Here is a 19,311-nt window from a genome sequence, read left to right as displayed (position 1 = left end):
AGGCAGGTGGCAGGCTTGCTTCCTCTGGCGTTTACTCTTCTCTGCCCAGCCTATGAGGGGTTGAGAAGGAAGACAGGTTGGCCTATGGTTGATTGGGTAGGGGAATCTGTGTGGGTCACAGAAAGACACGTTGAACAATCACATACTCAGCACTATGAGCCCTTTATACAGTAAATCAAAGGCCACACCTCAGGTGTGGATAGAGGAGATGATCTCTGTCTCGGTCACAGCCGAAGTCCTAGAAACTTTTAATATTACTATCTTTTTTTCCTTTTTTTTTTTTTTTTTTTTTTTTTGGTTTTTCGAGACAGGGTTTCTCTAGAACTCACTTTGTAGACCAGGCTGGCCTCGAACTCAGAAACCCGCCTGCCTCTGCCTCCCAAGTGAGGGGATTAAAGGTGTGCACCACCACGCCTGACCACTAATATTACTATCTTTTAAAGGCATAATTTTTCCTTGAATGGAGCTATGTCCCCATATTAGTGTCCCCATATCCAAACAGTGTCTCCAGATCCAGACAGCAGCAGGCTGAGTGAGCCAATCCTGGTTGGTTTGGGCACCACATGGAATTGAGTGCTATTTTCTGTGAGGGAAGAGTCTCAGCACAGTCCTAGAGCTCTGCAAGCTGCCTGTGGAGGCCTCAGGAGAGGATGGGAAGGAGGGAGCGAGGGCTTGCAGAAAGCAGAGGGCCCTCTGTAAACAGTGGATGGGTTTGATCTTTTCCCTGGGAAGTGATTAAAGATTCTCAGGTTCATACTGTCCTATGTCCTTGTCTCCCTACCCCAAGGAAGACACCTTGCAGCCACTGGGAGCAAGACTTGCTGAGAGCCTCTACCCTGCTTCACTTGGAGAATTTTTGGACAGCTGGGGCAGGGATGCCCTGAGCCTGGGCTTCCAGCTGACCATCAGAAGAGAAGGGCAGGGGCCTCCCACACTTCCTCCTGGCACACATGCAGCACACAACCTAAGAGGCTCTTTGTAGCAGATTAGTGGGAGGCTTAAGGGAAGTGTGAAGGAGACCTGGCCTTTCCTTTCTCATTTCTTTTCATTTCTTTTGTGGTACTTGGCATCAGTCCCAGGATCTATGCACTGAACAAGTGCTTTACCACTGGGCTATCCCAGCAGCCCAGAGTGACACAGAAACAGGAAACTCAAAGTGAAAGTGGTACACCGAAGTATAGGATCACACCAAATCCTAGTCTTGCTGTTTGACAGCCTCTGGGGCTCCTGTAGTCTCTGTTCTCATGAGATAAATGAAGACCAGCAACTGAAACTGGATTTGCTTGGGAATTGCCAGGACAGCTGTGAGTAAGGGAAGGAAAGGAAGCTGTGTTTGTCCTGGCAGTAATACCACTGTTTGGCCTCATTCCTTCATCCTCACATGACAGAAGCAACAGGTATCTGTATACTCAGTGTTCTGTCCAAAGACAAAGCGATCATGATCATACCATCCAGTGAGCCGGTGCTGGTTATTCTCAGTGATGAAGAAGGCTGACCATGGAGATCTAAGTCTAAACCAAGGGCACTAGAAAGATTCTGCCTTGGAATCAGGCCTTTGGATGGGGAGCCTGAAGGAGTGCTTAGATGTGTGCAGTGGTTCCATTGCATCTGGGAAAATCCTGTCTAAAGACAAACCACAGGTAAAGCTCTGCTCAGCAAAGAAGTAACAGCCTCACCTACACAAGACGACTCTATACATATTGAAACTTATAGAAACTGAACTAATAATACATGATTTACCAATATAGACATTTATGGAGCACACAGTAGGAAGCTGGGAAGGCTCAGAGCATGTCCCATGCACCAGCCCATGTCTGTCAAGACCTTCTCCATGCACTATAATAAGGGGTCATTTCAGTGCTAGACAGAACAGTTGTGAGACTCAGGGTTTCGTCTCTTCACAGAGGCATGCCCCTAACATGGCAGGTAGACCCATGCTCCATACTCCTTCAGATGATGTCATCTATCATCATGGCTACACACAGTTCCTACCCCAGAGGGCAGAACCTTGCTTCTCATCTCTCCTGAGCAGATTCAATCCCTTCTCATGACCATGTCTCCACCTTATCAAGTTATTTTTTTTTTATATAACCAGGCAAAAACCCTCTTTACTGGTTATGGTAATGAAAGAGTGAGGTTCAGCCCAGAACCAACTCCTTCAGCAGCAGCTATCTGGCCTAAACTGAGTTCCTCCTACCCTGTAAAGCTCCTCCCACTTGAGGTCCTTATATGCCACTTCCTTTCTGATGGCTTGCCCTGTTCCTCCCAGCCCTGGATGTCAAGCTTTCCTATGCTACTTCTCTCTACTGCCCTTGTCCCCAGTACCTTCATCTCTTTTGTCAGGAGGAGGCATGGCATGATCTGCAAAGCAGTCCACTGCTGGTAATTAGGAATAGCTGTGCAGTTTCTTTCTCTAGTGCCCAGGGAGGTCCCACAGTACCACACATCTCCAGCAGGGAGACAGCAGAGTGTTTTCCTAGAGAAAGTATGGTGTCCTGAGCAGAGTGATTTGTACAAAAGTTGGAAAAGAATGGTCAAGCCAACCATAAGGAAGTAGACAGACAAACCACAGTCTTTAAGTACCATAGAAGTACTCTGGTGCCCTGAAACAGAACAATGGTAATAATATCCAAGTAACAAGCTAATCTATAAGTAGCAGGCATGGCTGCTGAGGAAGGGACAGTGTGACATGTTTCCACCATGGGCACAGAGCCAACAGGGTGAGGGCTGACTATTGCAAGGCATAAGACTTGGTTGTATAATTGTGTATATATTTTACTTCATGTTCCTTTTTCATGAAATGTTCTTCCTGCCGAGGTTAAGGATTCCATGATAATTAGAAACAGCACAGGTCTGGGAACATATGTTTAATGTTCCTCAGAAAAATGGTAAATGATGAAATTATCAGGACTGCCCCTAAGGCTGTAGGAAAGAACTCTGAAAACATGAGTTCAAGAATATTTCACAATTCTTCAAAGTATAAGGATGCAATGGGACTTCAAGGGGCTTCTCAGACCTGGGGGGGGGAGATGGGGACAGAGCCAGCTACACTAGTGAGTCAGTAGACGGAAAGGAATAGAAACAAAACAAAACAATACAAAACAACAACAACAAAACAGGGTTCATGTTACAAAAGTAGTACCAGAGAATTGTGATCTCAGGACTTAATTCCACCAAGCTAAACCTATTGTTTGTGCTTACAAAGGCAGGCATATTTCTGAGTTCAAGGCTAACTTGGGACAGAGGGACTTTAGACTCAGGTTTGGTGATTCCAGCCTTTGAATTCCTAAAGAAGTAGCTTATGCAAATCTGTGTGTGAGAGAGAGCTACTCAGAGTGAACTGCTTGGAGAGCTAACAAACTCTTTTAGCATTTTTTTTGGCAAGTTTTCTGGCTTTGGTTGGAAACCAAATATCCATTGAGACACCTGTCTCAAGCAGAGGACTGAAGTGTCTGCTTGTATTCGATCATTGACTTTGAGTCCTTCTTCCACTGCCCCCAAACACCCATTCCTGAGGAACCCATCTCCAAGCCAAGAGGGGTCCTTGGCAATAAGAAACCATGGAGATCCATAGGGCAGACACTGAGAAACATGGCTTCCTGAAATTACTTAGTTCTGACTCAAGCATGTGTGTTTGTGTCCCCATTGATTTTTTTTCTTCCTCCAGATATATAAAAAAGCACCTGCCATTTTTTGCCATCATCCCCTAAAAGCAGAGCAGGGACCAGGAGATGCCCAGATGATACAAGTCTACCACTTGATGCTCAGCCTTCTTTCCAATATACTGGATTAGCCTTTGCCTACTGAAGACTCAGTTTCTACACAGAGCCTAACATAGAATCTGGCCTCAGAACAGATTGTATGACAACCTCCCAAGCCCAGAAAAGGTTCTTTGTGACTTTGTATTTGGCCTATCTCCTCATTCTGCTGTAGTAATTGCATCCCAGAGGCAGCATTACTTACCAGGCCCCTAAGATAGGCAGTCTTAGGCCAATGTCCATCTATTTGTTTCCTCCATTTCCAGTGGAATGGGCACCCACATCAAACACCTTCCTTCTGGGGTCCCATGTCAGGTCCCAAGCAATCTGCTATCTAACTTGAGCCATGACAGCTTAGTGACCTCACTTAAGGGAAACTTCTCTCATGCTTCAGAAGTTCAGCCAGACACAACACAGCTTGGAGTTCAGTTCTTCTGTCACAGTGTGTGTACATTAAAAGGGTCCAACAACCTTCTAGAGCTGTGGTGAGACTGAACAAGTGGAGAAGCAGCACAATCCCTAACTTACCAAGGAGTCTTGCTCTGGCTAAATTTGTGCAGCACCCAGGTCTTCTTAGGGGTATGGGTTCAACACAGACTTCGTGTGATATCCTTAGGATGACTTACTACATTCTTCTGTGCATACCCTATGTGTGTGTGGGTTCTGCAGAGTGTTTAAGAAAGCAAATTCTGCCACCTCGGGCTCAGGGCCCTTCCAGAGATCACTCTCCAAACCTTCTGAACTCTGACCAGCCCCATCTCTCCTCAGGAGCACCTACTTCTCCTCACCCCTCAGCACAGCCCTGGGCTCTGGAGTGGTTGTTGCTGAGATTGGTCTTCTGAAGTTAGAGAAAATGGCAATTAGAATCTGCCTTTACTTGGAACTATCCTGCATTGCTTCCTCTCAGAAGTTCCCAGCATCTTCTATAGCACAGTCCTCTACCTCATGTCTCACCCTTATGGCTCTTTGTTTGAGGGGCCAAAGTCCTTGCTCTACCAGAGGCCTACAGCTGGATGGCTATGTGACATTTCTGCTCTGTCCTAGGAGAAGAGACTCATAGGCGCTGGGCACCAAGGGCCAACGTAACCCTTCCTTCTGGTGCTTATTTTGTTTTACACGAATATTACTGGGATTGATTACCCTGTCCTCACAGATTGAGGGAGGGAGAGCAAGAAACCACTCAGGAACCAAACACTACAGTGTGCAACACATTTATTTCACCATTTGATTGGAGTTTTACAATCATTCCCTAAAACACAAATCTCTCCACATTTTTCAAATCAGTGTGTGACTCTGAAGTATAATGTGGGGCTGTACTGTGATGCTGCAGATGGGGAGACTGGATGAGGAAGAGGCATGCGCTTTCATTCCACAACTCAGAGACTGAGCCAAGAACAAGCCAAGACGGGGAGCCTAAGATAGGAGACACTAGCGACCACACTTCCTCAAAGACTTGTGGCTATATTTTAAATTAATTTTTTTTTACTCTTGATTTTATCTCCTTTCAATATCATGATTTCAGCTTCGCAGAGAAAAGCACATGCAGGACCATGTAAATGTCTGCTGAGCCACAGGCCCACCATGACAGATTGCCTTGATCAGAGTGAGGAATGGGCTGGAACATTCATAGACCCGTGAACAGTCAGGGCGGCAGGGACCGGGACACACCCATGCCTCTATCTCTAAATCCAGGGTCAGAAGCCAAGTCCATCACACTTGTACATTAAGAAGATCGGCTAAAACACTATTCAACATGTTCTGTGACAACACAAGAAAGCAGGCGTATGGTTGCCACCTCAGTGCTTAGGACTCTGCCAATACTGGTGGTCCAGAGGCTGCAAGTGACTGCTTTTACTCCACTTTTCAAGAACAGCCAGTTAACATTTACTGAACACAGCCTATAAAACATAAGAAGACAGGAACCCATCAATCTGAGACATTACCCTGGCCAGCAAGCCACACAGATTGAGAAGACCTGAGAGCCACATACCCAGTCTCCTGTCCCAAAAGTGTTGACTTCATCTCCATTCCATACAGTGTTTGACACCTTCTGTAATCTGCCTCGACTCTCACTCTGGCTCTCTCCCATTTCCTGCTCCCCAGGCTTCCTGACACTCTAGGTCACTCTGACCCCGCCTTCTTTTGATTTTTTGTTTGTTTGTTTGTTTCTCACATGCATATTGCTAGGTCAAAGTCTATCTGAAAGGTAGCATACTATATGATTTCAAATGTATGGCACACGAAGCACTTGTCAACACCCACAGATGTTGTTTAGCACAAGTAGTGAACTCTATACTGTAGTCAATAATACATCAACAATGTGGTACAGACACAGAAATTCCAACACTTAGGAAGACCATAGCAAATTTCTGGTCTACCTAGAAATTCCATGACAGATACATCATAAAGCCATAATCTATACACACACACAAAGTCTATAAAAAGTACTTTCTGCTTTCCTAATTTAAATCTGCTCCCGTACCCTCCACCCCCCAAAAAAAAAATCTATGAAAAAAGTACAGCAAAGCAAACCCACTAAAGCAATATCATTTCTCAGACAGCTAAGCATTAGCAAGTCCAGCACAAGACCTCGAGGAGACCCCACAGATGTTCAGATGCAGCAGGGTGTTGTTAGAGAGATGGGTGCTGACTTGTCTGCAGTCTCCACTCTGCCGGAAGTCGGATCCCCTTTTAGACTCCAGGTTCCTCTTCTCCTGGGATCTCCAGCCTTCTACATTGACCTCGCTCTGCTCAGCCAGAGAAATTCAAACTCCACAACAATCTTTTCCCTGGACTTGACCTCAGGCTGTTTCCCTTGTTATAGCATGTTGTAGCACGGGTGTGTGTCCCTGTGCAGGTCTGGACCGCCATTTCCACTCCCTATGTTCCTGCATTTTGCTCCAGCCACCATTTCTTTAGGCTGCTCTGCCATTAACCCAGGTTTCCTGTAAGACACTTAACCTTCTCCCTTCCCACCAACTTTTTTGTGATCTTTTAGAAACTAAATATTTCTGACAATAATGCTAAGAAAAAAAATTGTCCCCACCCCTGTAAGGATCATCTCCTCTGAATTCTAAGCTGCTTAGGGGAGGGCGTCACTGAGGCAGGTCTGACTGCAGAGCCTTGCACTTCTGCTCAAATTTCTAAAGGTTCTCCTCCAGCTTGTGAGCCAGGTCCCGCAGTGCTCCACCTGACTCTGTTTTTGCCCCATCCTTCAAAACCTCGAATTGTTGCGCAAGGTCCCGAAGATCCTGTTCAAGGAACGGAACTGTAAGCCCTATTTCTCTAATCCTGGCTCTACTGATCATCTGGGGGACACCCTGTCCAGAGCTTCTTCCAGTGGATGCAGGGTTCCTGGCCTGTGTTCCAAGGTCAGAGTTGGATATGGCTGTCCTGATGGCTCGGATCTGACCCGTGAGGGTTTTGAAGGCTTCAACTAAATCCTTAACTGTATAATAAAGCTTGACTGTGATCATAGGAGTGATATTTATAATCTCGTAAAGTATATTTATGCTGGCTCCAACCAGGCGTCTGGCTTCTGATTCATATGACTGTCTGAAACTTTCTCCCACAATGGTGGTAGTAATATTAATCATATCTGATGCCATTCCCAGACCCTCAGAGGTTGCTGAGAGTGCTCGCCTGGGCATTCCATAGATCTGTGACAGAACAAAATCAAGGAGCTTGAGGACTCCTGAAGCAGCACTAAGAGTGAGGGACACCACATTGGAGATGGTGCAGCACTTGTGCACCAGGTCAAGTTTGTCAGCCAGCTCTCGGAGCTTACTGATATGGACCTCAAGTTTCTTCTTCAACTGAGGAACCTCTCGCAAAATCTGCTCTTTCTGTGGCTTCCTTTCAGGTCTGTCATTTTCACCAGAGGGCTTCTGTGCTGAACTCTCCTTCAGAGCATCACGCAGTGCAGCTTTCTCCTCACTGTGACAGAAGTCAAGTGCATGAGGTAAACAGCATTTTTTAAAGATAAAAGCTTATTCAGTCTTTAACTTTATACTACAAACCCAACAGGAAATAATTTTGCAGATATCCAAAGTTTTCCTTTCTACTATGAACATTTGGTACATCCTAGATGCCCACCATCCTTACTCCATAGGCGTCAGTGTGTAAGGTAGAAACAAGACACCATAGTGAAGTGCATTTGATGAAATGCCACCACTCAAGATTGGTGACATCACTTCCCAAGGGAACCATGTGGTGAGCACAGGGATGTGGAATCAGAGCAAGCATTCATTACCTCAGAGAACTGTGTTGTGATGGATGCATCTTTCTCAAGAGTCTCCCCCTCTCCCTTTGAATACTGAGAAGTCCTCTGCATTCCCTGCAGCATCCAGCAGCAGGAATGCCTGAGCTTGCCTGGGGAGCCCTGCAGTGGGATATACACACTGAGCATGCTAGAGTGGATTCCTCCATCTGAAAGTCTCCCAGACCAGAGCATTCAAAAGTTCCACATCTGGCCTCATGGGACAGTGCACAGTGACAGAACACTTGCTTAAAAGCTTTGCACAGATATTCTGCATCTGCTGCACACAGTGTCAACATTAAGGTTAGATTTAGGCCCTGTACTCGCTGGTTTTGTGTCAACTTGACACAGGCTGGAGTTATCACAGAGAAAGGAGCTTCAGTTGGGAAAATGCCTCCATGAGATCCAGCTGTAAGACATTTTCTCAATTAGTGATCAAGGGGAAAGGGCCCTTGTGGGTAGGACCATCCCTGGGCTGGTAGTCTTGGTTCTATAAGAGAGCAGGCTGAGCAAGCCAGGGGAAGCAAGTCAGAAAAGAACATCCCTTCATGGCCTCTGCATCAGCTCCTGCTTTCCGACCTGCTTGAGTTCCAGTCCTGACTTCCTTTGGTGATAAACAGCAGTATCAAGTGTAAGCAGAATAAACCCTTTCCTCCCCAACTTGTTTCTTGGTGATGATGTTTGTGCAGGAATAGAAACTCTGATTAAGACAGGTCCCATCTGCAAGTTACTCCATTAGATATCCTTAAGTACTTCAAGTGAGGAAATGAAGAGGCTGAGATATACTGTTCCCAAGAATTTCCTATAAAAATGTTCAACCTTGAAGATGTGGGTGTGGCAGGGAATTTGGTGAGACTTCTGACCTCCAGAGGAACTGGAAACCTAAGCCATGAACCTTAGGAAGATTCCCATAAGGCCCATGTCCCTGGAGTTGATCTGTTCTTGGTGTCCCTGTAAGCAATGGGCTGTCTTCTACTCTCAATACAAGCTGACCCTAAGTCCCCAACCCCTTGTGTGTGCAGAGTGGCTCCATCTCTCTCCCCTGGGAAAAGAGTCCTGAGCAGTGTCCTCCTGGCTGCTGGAGGCTGTTTCAGGATGAATATTTTTCCTAGGGTTGGCTTTCAGGTGTGCAAGTGTCATTTGAATCATCACACACTCAATGCAGGATACCTCATCCTGAGGACAAGAACTCTGAAGCCTGAATTTCTCTCAGAACAGACTGGTGCCTGTCTTCATTGGCTCACTTTAACCCCCTGTGCTATGTGATAACAAGCAGCTATGTAATTTCTGAGTTGTTTTTAAATTTTCCCTAGTTGGCTTAGAGAACTCTTTCATTAATAGCTGGTGTCAAAATCAAAAGGAAGGCTCACTGAGACTTTTTCCTCAGACTTCATCATTTCTATGTCTCTGAGAATTTAATAATAAAACCCAAGCCAATCCCCTTAGAGCCATGAGACCCTCCAGATTGATTAGCCTGCTGCCTGCTCTCTGAAGATGCCCAAAGTTGTCCCCCTCCAGGCTGGAGCTCACAAAGTCAGTGCTGCCTGAGGTGACTGGGACAGGACAGCTGCTACCAATCTTAGCTCCACACTGACTGCCACTCCTCACCAGTTCCTGACTCAACATGGCAGATTCCTGGAGAAAGAGATTACAGGGATAACAGACAGCATAGCTGATGTCAGTGTCTCTTTGGAACACCACAAGGTCATGTGCAAAGATGCAAGGGGCCTAGAGATCATCCGTAGCAATTGGAAGGACAAAAATGCCCTGAATTTGTTCAAGACAAAAGGGGAAGCATTTTGCTCTGGTTCATTGACATGGGGGTCTCCTCATCTTGACTTATGGTAATCATCCTCCAAACACAGTGACTTTGGGAGCTGTCTGTTGCAGTGCTCTCCCGATATTCAGGGAGCTCTGTGTACAACAGAAGAAATTCCCAAATAACTCCTAAGAACTCTGCAGTCTTTAAAGACAGTGTATGGAGGACACACTCATGAAAAGCTCTACACACACATGAGGCATCAGAGCAGAGAAGGGGAAATGCCCCTTCTCCCTCTTACGTGTCTTCTGCTGGGTCCCTGATCCTTCTCTCTGTGCCTCCAACTCTCTCTCTCCTTCCAGCCCAGCTGGTCTAGCCTGCTAACTACACCTCCATTCCAGGGTCACTCACAGTCTCTCCTGACCCCTGGCTGTGACCCTGGTCCTGGTCTCTCTGGGCTTTGGAAAGGATGCTGGCACTTGGTTTTCCAACCCTGATGTGTTGCTTATCCCAGACTGTCACCACATCCCATTAGACTGAACTCTCATTCTTGTGAAACAGCATGGGGCTCTGGATCTGAGCAAGGACAGTCAGGGTCCAACCCAGCTCTGTGCCTCTGCTCTGTGGGCTCTCTGCCTCCTCAGTCCACAGAAGGATCCTGATGCTGTTACAGCTCCTCAGATGAGAGGAAAGGGACAGAGAAAGAACCTTGAAGATGGCTTATTCAGGGTATATTTTTCTCACTTGTCTCCAAATAAATCCTGATTTCTCAGTCCTTCATGAGACTCTTGGACCTTGTCTCTTCTCATTTTCAAAACTAGCTTGCAAAGCTGACATACAAGAGCACCCACTGTGAGCTGGCCCCATGCTGAGAAACCCACTGTGTGCTGGCCCCATGCTGAGAAACCCACTGTGTGCTGGCCCCATGCTGAGAAACCCACTGTGTGCTGGCCCCATGCTGAGAAACCCACGTGGATGATCCTATCTTCTCACACTACAGTTTTATGGTAATGGGAGTCAGGAAGTGGTAACTAACTTGTCAAGGTCACATAACTAGTGCTTGGCAGAAATCACCCTGGCACCTTGAGCAACATCTTCAAACAACCTGAGATGATTTCCAGCAGGAATAACACGTTGTAAACACTCCTCTTGGAGAGTTGAGAATGAGGGTCCATAAGGCCCACCCCTGGGACTGCCTGGAGTGGGTACACCTTACCAGGAAATAACCCTCATTCTCTTGGTCTGGGGGGCAGGGCAGCACTGAGTGCACCCTGCAGGTCACCTTGACAACTCTGCTGTTTCCAAAAATCCATTCCAGGCTCCATCTTCAGTTATAAGGCTCCTCAGATCTGTTCTTAAGAAATTTTCTGTGAGATCTTCAATGAATTTTTCAACAATGCGACGTTCCACTATTTATCAGAAAAATAATGAGGTCAGATTATAGTATGGGGTTCCATGAACCTCAATTCTCTGGCCATCTCTCCACTCACCTTCATTAGACCTGCTGATCTGGAAGCATACAGGTTAGAGTCCTTCCCTATACCCATTTCTCTGCCCACCCAGTCCTCTGGGGCACACCCAGGTGCCAGGACTTCTGTGATATTTCCCTTCCTCTAGCTACGTTATCCCACCATTTCTCTGCTCCCTCGCCCTGCCTCCTAATCCCAACTGCTGGGAGACTTTCACTGACCCCTGAGTTCCATTGTCCAGCCCAAGGCTACCCAGCAGAATCCTGCTGCACCAGGAACCTTGAGATTACATCCAGCTTTCAATAACTGTTACAGCAGGAAAACCCAGGAGACAACCAGGTGACTTAAGACCAGAGTAAGAACACAATCAACAAAGCCAGGGCCGTATAACACCTTCAGAGCACTGCTGTCCTACTACAGCGAGGTCTGGATACCTTAGCACAAGTGAAAAGAGAAAAAAATCTCAAATCCAATTTTATAAAGATAATGGAGACCTTTAAAGAGGACATGATAAATCACTTAAAGAAATATAGGAAAATACAATCAAACACGTAGAGGTCTTTAAAGAGGAAAGAAATAAACCTCCTAATGAAATACAGGAAAATACACTTAAAAGGTAAAGGAAACAAATAAAACTGTTCAAGGCCTGAAAATTGAAACAGAAACAATATAGAAAACACAAGCTGAAGGAATCCTAAAGATGGAAAGCCCAAAGAAGATAATGAGATCAACAGACACAAGGAACAGCGTTGGAACACTAGAGATGGAGGGAGAACCTCAGGCATAGAAGATATGATAAAAGAAATTGATACATTGGTTTAAAAAAAATAAACTAAATCTAAAAGATCCCTCACACAAAACATCCTGGAAATCCGGGGTTGGCTGTTTAGTTATGACCCCCAAATGCATATGGAACGGGTCTTAGGCTCAGCAAGCATGTTTGGGAGAAGGAACTTTACAGACGTTAAGTAGAGAAGACCAAACGATGCCATAAATATAAGGCACTACCCAGTGGTGCTGGGATCCTCATGGCAATGAGATTCCAGATGTCTGTCTTCTGTCATCTATCTGTCATTTCATTGTCTGTCACATGTACACACCTGTTCCTGTGTGTCTGCCTCCCCTTGCTTCCATTGTTTACTGCGACCCTGCTCCACACATGCAGAGGGGACATCATGTGCAGAAGAGAGACCCTGCTCCCTTCACACACGAGGAAGAGGTGCTTCCTGGTACCAACTAGCCACATGGTCATCAAGGACATAGGTTTCCATTGGTGAGAAATAACAGGGCACTTGTGGATGTCCTTTTTTTTTTTTTTGAAGCACCAGGAGCCATTTACATGTCAACACTGTGGTGCCAGTACCTTCAAATGTGACTTTCAAGCTGCTAGTAGGTTCTCCATTACCTCATTGTGGGAGTAGTAGAATTTGTAACAAAGACAGGATGTATATCAGTGTATATTGTACATGGGAAGGACTCCGGGCTCTCTGAAACCAATGAAAAAGCATGCATATCCACTTGAACTATTGCATATTTTGTGACTCTAAAGCCATTAATGCACAGACAGCACTGCCAGGTTTGGCTGCCAGCTTGGGATGGATCCTTGTCACATTCAACCCTATCAACAGCAGCTTTGTACACTGAAGCAATTCCTGTCAAGGAGCAAGAAAGATTGGGATTTTTCTCCCTTCACAGCTAAGCTAGAGCTGCTCTTGACCAGACCATACCCTCTCACTGTCACCTGCAGGGCAGGAGCCTTCCCTTAGTTCCTTAATCTCCTCCACTGTCATAGTTACTCTGAGACATTGGGCTTCCTAGGTTCACATGCAAAACATGAAGCATTCGGCATTTCCTCCTGTCCCACGTGCTCTTTTCCATGTAGAAGAAAGAACACGGAGTCACTGGGGATAAGTATCTGCAGTCAATGTTGTGCTGTACTGACCTTTTCCCCACCAAAGAAATCAGTCCATTGCTTTGAATTTAGCCTTCTGTGAGTTCTTAAATATGGGTAGGAAATATCTAAATACTTTTTCAGCCTCTCATGGGACTGACCTATTACCCAGGGGCAATAAAATCTTTATGTACCTGTAAAATCTCATGTCCAGTCTCCACCCTTCTGCATTGCTCAGCAGGACTGTCCCTGCCTCCTACATCAACCCCTTGGGCTCTGCTGACAGTAAGCAACTGCATTTCTAGTCCAAAGTTCCAAAGTCTTCCACATTCCTTACATAGATGTTTTCCACCTACTGGCTCCCTATTCTTTTTCTACATAAAAGCAGCTGTAGTGATTTGTAATAGGCTAGGCCAAGGGAGTGGCAGTATTAGGGGTTGTGGCTTTGCTGGAGGAAGTATATAAACGAGGGTGTGGGCTTTGAGACCCTCCTTTTAGCTTCCTGGAAGACAGTCTACTCCTTGGCTTCCTTAGGACTAAGAAGTAGAACTCTCAGCTCCTCCTGTGCCCTGCCTATCTAGAAGCTGCCATGCCCTGATGATAATGGACTGAACCTTGAACCTGTAAGTCAGCCCCAATTGAATGTTGTCCTTATAAGAGTTGCCTTGGGGGCTGGTGAGATGGCTCAGTGGGTAGGAGCGCCCAACTGTTCTTCCGAAGGTCCAGAGTTCGAATCCCAGCAACCACATGGTGGCTCACAACCATCCGTAACAAGATCTGATTCCCACTTCTGGAGTGTCTGAAGACAGCTACAGTGTACTTATATACAATGAATAAGTAAATCTTTAAAAAAAAAAAAGAGTTGCCTTGGATGTCGTGTCTCTTCACAGCAGTAAAACCCTAAGACAGGAGCAAAAATCTACTATTTAAATGTGTGTGTGTGTGTGTGTGTGTGTGTGTGTGTATAGATAGAAAGGGGAGAGAGAGAACGTCAGGTTTTCACAGAGCTCTACAAGGATGAATGTCCACAGTGGAGTGAAGAGAGAGGAGCAGGTCCTGGAAACTGAGGGATCACATCTCAGCAGCAATGAAGAAGGATAGAAGGTACTGGGATGGGGCAAGACTGTCAACTTTCTTTATTTAGCTTTATAATATTGTCTTTTATTTTTATTTTCGAGACATAGTCTCATTATGTAACCCTGTTTGGCCTGGAAATCACTGTGTAGTCAAGAATGGCCTTGAACTCAGAAAAATACACCAACCACAGACGCTCAATTGCTACAAAGTATGCACACCACACACAGCAGGGCCATATACTCTAAAGTCCCACCCCTGGGGATGGATGTCCTCTAGGACGCTCCATGTCCTGTGAGTTACATAACCTCCCCAAATAGCAGCACCAACTGGAATCCAAGGGCTCAAGTACATGAGCCCCTGTGGATATCGCACACTCATCTTATGCACAATGACCACCCATGGGTGGGTCACTACGATGAAAAGGACCTGGTTAGGACAAGGAAAAGTTGCAGCATCTCCTCTTCCCTTGGAGCCCTGGTAAAATGGGAACACACAGAGAAATAGAAATCGAATACCTTTCCTAATGTCCTCTAAGATCTCATTCCAATCCATTGGATTTTGACAAGTTTTTTCTTACTGCTTTCCAGGTGTGCAGGCTGGAATAAACAAAATAAACAAAAGCTATGATACATTGCCATGGATCCTACAGAGAAGTGAGCTGTAAAGTAAAGGTGACAGTCAGATGTTCCTCCAGGGGACCCTGCACTTCTACTTAGAGATGACAGTCATCTGGCTCTCCCCTCTCCCCTCATCCTGGCCAAGTCAGAGCCCTCCTGTCCTGCTAGTATCCATGGGGGATGCCACCTGCTAGAGACATGGCTATGAAGAAAAAACTATATATAATCTACACACAGGAGAGATGGTAAGAGATATTCTGCCAGTTACTAAGTGACAGCACACAATTGATGACAATAGTAAATAATGTCTGTGTGTCACATACACACAGATGTTCTCATAAACACCTTATTACGGGACCAGCATCATTTATAAGATGAGGACCCCCATGAATCTTATTGTAAAGTGGAGGAACTGACTGTGAAGTTTTGCAAATTTGACAGAAGTGCTGCAACGGCGACTTGACATGAAGTGTTACGAATGTCACCCCGACTTTTGGATATGGATTTCCACTCTCTTGAACTTACATCAGCATCTCCTGTTTTCCCCATATACCTGCCAGGAACATCTTGCCCAAGGCATCTCACTGGCATCAGGGCCTCTGCCCTGTGACAGGGGTTAATTGATGAGTGACACAGTGCTCTCCCAGAGTCCACACACTCTCTGTGTTTCTTCAGGATCCTGCATCCCCTCAGAGCTGGAGTCCTGCCAGACCCTGTCCCTGTGTCTGCTCTGGAAATATCCAGTCCTCTGTCCCCATCTCTAAATGTTCAACCTTAGGCAATTTCTTCCTTTCTTCTTTTTTTTTTTTTTTTTTTGAAGATTTATTCATTTAATGTATGTGAGTACACTGTCTTCAGACACACCAGAAGAGGGCATCAGGTCCTATTATAGATGGTTCTAATCATCCTGTGAACAGCAATAAAAGAACAACCCTCTGCTTAAAAATAAAACGATATCTTTACTGGGGATTATTTGCTCTAAGATAGTTCAAGAAGCAAAACGACAGGATCACAGAGCATCAACACTGAAGTTTTCACAGACTGAGGCTCACTGTGGATGAAATAAATTGTGTGAACCTAAGCTCACACAGTCAGTGCACTCATGAGCTATGGGCATTCTCCCTGGATTTACAGTGCACAGCAGCCTTCAATAGTCAGCTGATCTGACCTGCATGTTGGAGAACCTCAGCACTGGAGAGAGAGGCTGAGGGAGGAAGCTGAGGCTTCGCACACAGACCCTAGATCCAACTGAAATCAAACATCACTAGTGCTGATTGCGGTGTGTGGCAAGGGCTGCAGTTCCATGGAGGAAAGCCCCTCAGTGTACGAAGCTTGTGCACAATCCCTACTGGTGCAAACAGACAAGGCAACCAGTCTGTGTGCAGACTTCAAGTTCCGTGGTGATTACATTCCTTTCAGAGCTAGGGAATGCCCATGAGTGTGTACAGAGCCTGTCATTAATTAGCTCTCAGTTGCAAGGACAGTGAAAGCACATGGTGACAGCTAGAGGTGTTGTTGTTCTCCCACTTTTAATACTAGCTACTCTCAGTCTTCTTGAAGCATAACACACGCTGTTTGTTTAATAACCTTAAAGTGTGTGCCATTTGCCCCTGTTCATCTCACATACTGGGCTGGGCCAGCCTGGACTTCCCCTGGAGTGCCTTCCCTGCCTCCCAACCAGTGACTTGTGGTCTCTGGTTGTTGGCATTTAGTCTAGGCTCTGCCCAACAGTTGCCTGGTGTAGTGGCTATTCCTGGTTGTCAACTTGACTATGTCAGGGATGAACTATGTACTGGCTAGTTTTGTGTCAACTTGACACAGCTGGAGTTATCACAGAGAAAGGAGCTTCAGTTGAGGAAATGCCTCCATGAGATCCAACTGTAAGGCATTTTCTCAACTAGTGATCAAGGGGGAAAGGCCCCTTGTGGGTGGGACCATCTCTGGGCTGGCAGTCTTGGGTTCTATAAGAGAACAGGCTGAGCAAGCCAGGAGAAGCAAGTTAGTAAATAATATCCCTCCATGGCCTCTACATCAGCTTCTGCTTCCTGACCTGCTTTAGTTCCAGTCCTGACTTCCTTGGTGATGAACAACAGTATGGAAGTGTAAGCTGAATAAACCCTTTCCTCCCCAACTTGCTTCTTGGTCATGATGTTTGTGCAGGAATAGAAACCCTAACTAAGACAAACTACAATCCAGAATTAGGAGGCTCACCAGTGATCTTAATCTGGAGGCTGGGAGACACAAGTTTCTGACCTGGGTCTTGGTATGGAGATCTTGAGGCATAGTGGCTATGAATTCCAGTAGATTATGACAGGGAGATCTCTGAGTTCAAGATCATCTGGGATTAAAGCGTGGTGGCACACAATTTTAATCTGGGCTACACCTTCTGGAGACCTACATAAGGATATTGGAAGGAGGAAGACTCCCTCTCTCTCCTTTGCCTGCTTGCCATGTGTGACTGAGCAACTGCTAGATGGACTTCCATTCACAGCTGCTGCTGACCATTGTTGGGAGTTGGACTGCAGACTGTAAGTCATCAACAAATTCCTTTACTATATAGAGACTACCCATAAGTTCTGTGACTCTAGAAGACCCTGACTAATACACCTGGCAACACCCATGGTAGGCCTGACTCACTATAAAAGTGGCTTCTTGCCCCCTCCCCTCTCTCTTCCTCTCCTGCCCTTGCTCCAGCTCCTTACCCCCTCTCTCCTCATTCCCCTCTCCCCTCTTTCTCCATGTGCTCAGGGTTGGCCTCTACTCCTCTACTCCTCTACTCCTCTCCTTGCTCTCTCTCTCTCTCTCTCTCTCTCTCTCTCTCTCTCTCTCTCTCTGTGCCTTTCTCTCAACTCTGCTTCCTATGGTCCTGAATAAACTATTCTACACTATACCTTCTTCCTGTGGCTGGTCCCTCAGCGGGAAGGGATGCCTCAGCATGGGCCCACAGAGAAGCCCCCTTTCCCCACACCTGTCTGCACATCCACCAAACACACCCCTTCTTCTCTTTCCTTTTATAAAACACAACACTGGTCCTCCATTCTCTCTTCACACTTGTATCCTCTGAGGGACTCAATGGTGGACTTCCAGGGGTGAGTCTACCCCTTGAAGCATGCCTTCCAGGACACCAGAAGAGGAGATCAGCCTCTTGGGGTGCTCAGCAGGTCAGGCAACTCTAGCTCCATCCATCAGAGGACAAAACAGAGGACTATCGAAGGCTGACAAACCCCATGTCACAGAGCTCAGAGCAGAGAAGTAAGGGAAACAAGAGCCCTGTCTCTGGATGGAAGACTAACCCTGGGGATTTCACACTTCTTTCTCCCTTTGCTACACGAGAGCCCACTGCACTGCAGTCTGCCCTCGTGTAGATGAGACGTGTATGATGGGCCTGGGGTCTCTGCAGAGCACATTCTCCATCCATCCTGGCTTCCCCTCCACACCTGCTCACACAGGACAGCCTAGGCTTCATCCTCTGTCCTCCACAGGGGAGGCAGAGGCCAGGTGAGAACCAAGGAATGTCGCCTCTCACCTACCTGTTCAGCCTCCTTGAGGCACCTTAGAATAGTCACTGTCTGTTGTGCCTCAGTTTTTCCTCAGTGCTCACACTGCATAGACAAGCAAAGCTGTGCTGAAACTGAGTAGTTTGTCTGTACATCTTACTCAAAGCCTCATTCTCTTTGGTCAGGGAGAGCACCCCAAGGCCAGCATGGTTGATGGCTCTGTGTTCAAGCCTCATTCACTTCCTTTTTCTGTTTTGGAGCTATCTAAAATGTCTGAGCACAGACAAAGAGTTGTCTTCCTGCCTGAGACCTCTAATCATGTCTTAGGAAGCCCTACAAGGAGGGTCAGGCCCAGGCAGTGTGGAGATCCCATCTGAGGATTCCATGTCCTCTTCTATGCAGAGGGTAGAGGAGGGGAGAGGAGCAGGCAGAGCTCATTTGACTGGAAGTCCAGCCCTCCATCTGCTGAGCCTGTGACCATTGTTCATCTTCCCTGAGCTCGCCCATTCGTAGGGATGTAACCTTCTCCTCCAGAGCAAGTGGGACAAGCATGGTCCCCGACTCACCAAGGAATCTTCCTGCAGCCACGTTTGGATGTGTCCCAGCTGTCCTTAGCTGTGTGGTTCCAGTCACCAGCTGCACATCTGAGACACAACCAGACACAAGCTCTTGGCCTGATATACCCAATGCATGAAAGTGAAAGAAAAATTTCTGGTTTGTGTCTCTTCATAATAAAACAATCCACTGGGCATGATGCCTGCCAGGTACCACCCTGCTGATCTACCATGGAAAGGAACTGATGTGGCAACACCTTCTCTGGCCTGGATAGATAGAAACAGAGCCAAGAATGAAGGTCAATGATAAAGCTTGAGCTAAGCTTCAATTCCACGAAAAAGGAACATTCATTACTGAGATGGCAAAAGATGCTTGGTCTCTAAATGAGGGACCCTGTTTCAGGTGGATTTATGGATAGGGAATTAACGTG

General features: G+C 46.3%; 1 protein-coding gene across 2 annotated transcripts; it reads right to left on the bottom strand.

Annotated features, from left to right (window-relative positions):
- Positions 1-4,954: 4,954 nt before the first annotated feature.
- On the bottom strand, positions 4,955-19,071 carry Apol10a (apolipoprotein L 10A). Of its 2 annotated transcripts, NM_177744.4 has the most exons (4): positions 18,893-18,977; positions 14,728-14,808; positions 11,058-11,184; positions 4,955-7,694 (listed from the first exon to the last, which is right to left on the bottom strand). In NM_177744.4, the coding sequence occupies exons 2-4, from the start codon at positions 14,762-14,764 to the stop codon at positions 6,902-6,904; spliced, it is 957 nt and encodes a 318-aa protein (NP_808412.1). In that variant the 5' UTR covers positions 14,765-14,808; positions 18,893-18,977; the 3' UTR covers positions 4,955-6,901. The 2 variants fall into 2 exon arrangements, with proteins under 2 accessions (NP_808412.1, XP_017172100.1); XM_017316611.1 differs by lacking the exons at positions 11,058-11,184; positions 14,728-14,808 and having other exon boundaries at positions 6,218-7,694; positions 18,893-19,071.
- Between the last annotated feature and the right edge of the window lie 240 nt (positions 19,072-19,311).

The sequence above is a fragment of the Mus musculus genome, chromosome 15, assembly GCF_000001635.26.
Source record: "Mus musculus strain C57BL/6J chromosome 15, GRCm38.p6 C57BL/6J".
Classification (NCBI taxonomy): Eukaryota; Metazoa; Chordata; class Mammalia; order Rodentia; family Muridae; genus Mus; species Mus musculus.
The sequence above is the reverse complement of the archived record's forward strand: the minus strand, read 5'-3'. Positions and strand labels throughout refer to the sequence as shown.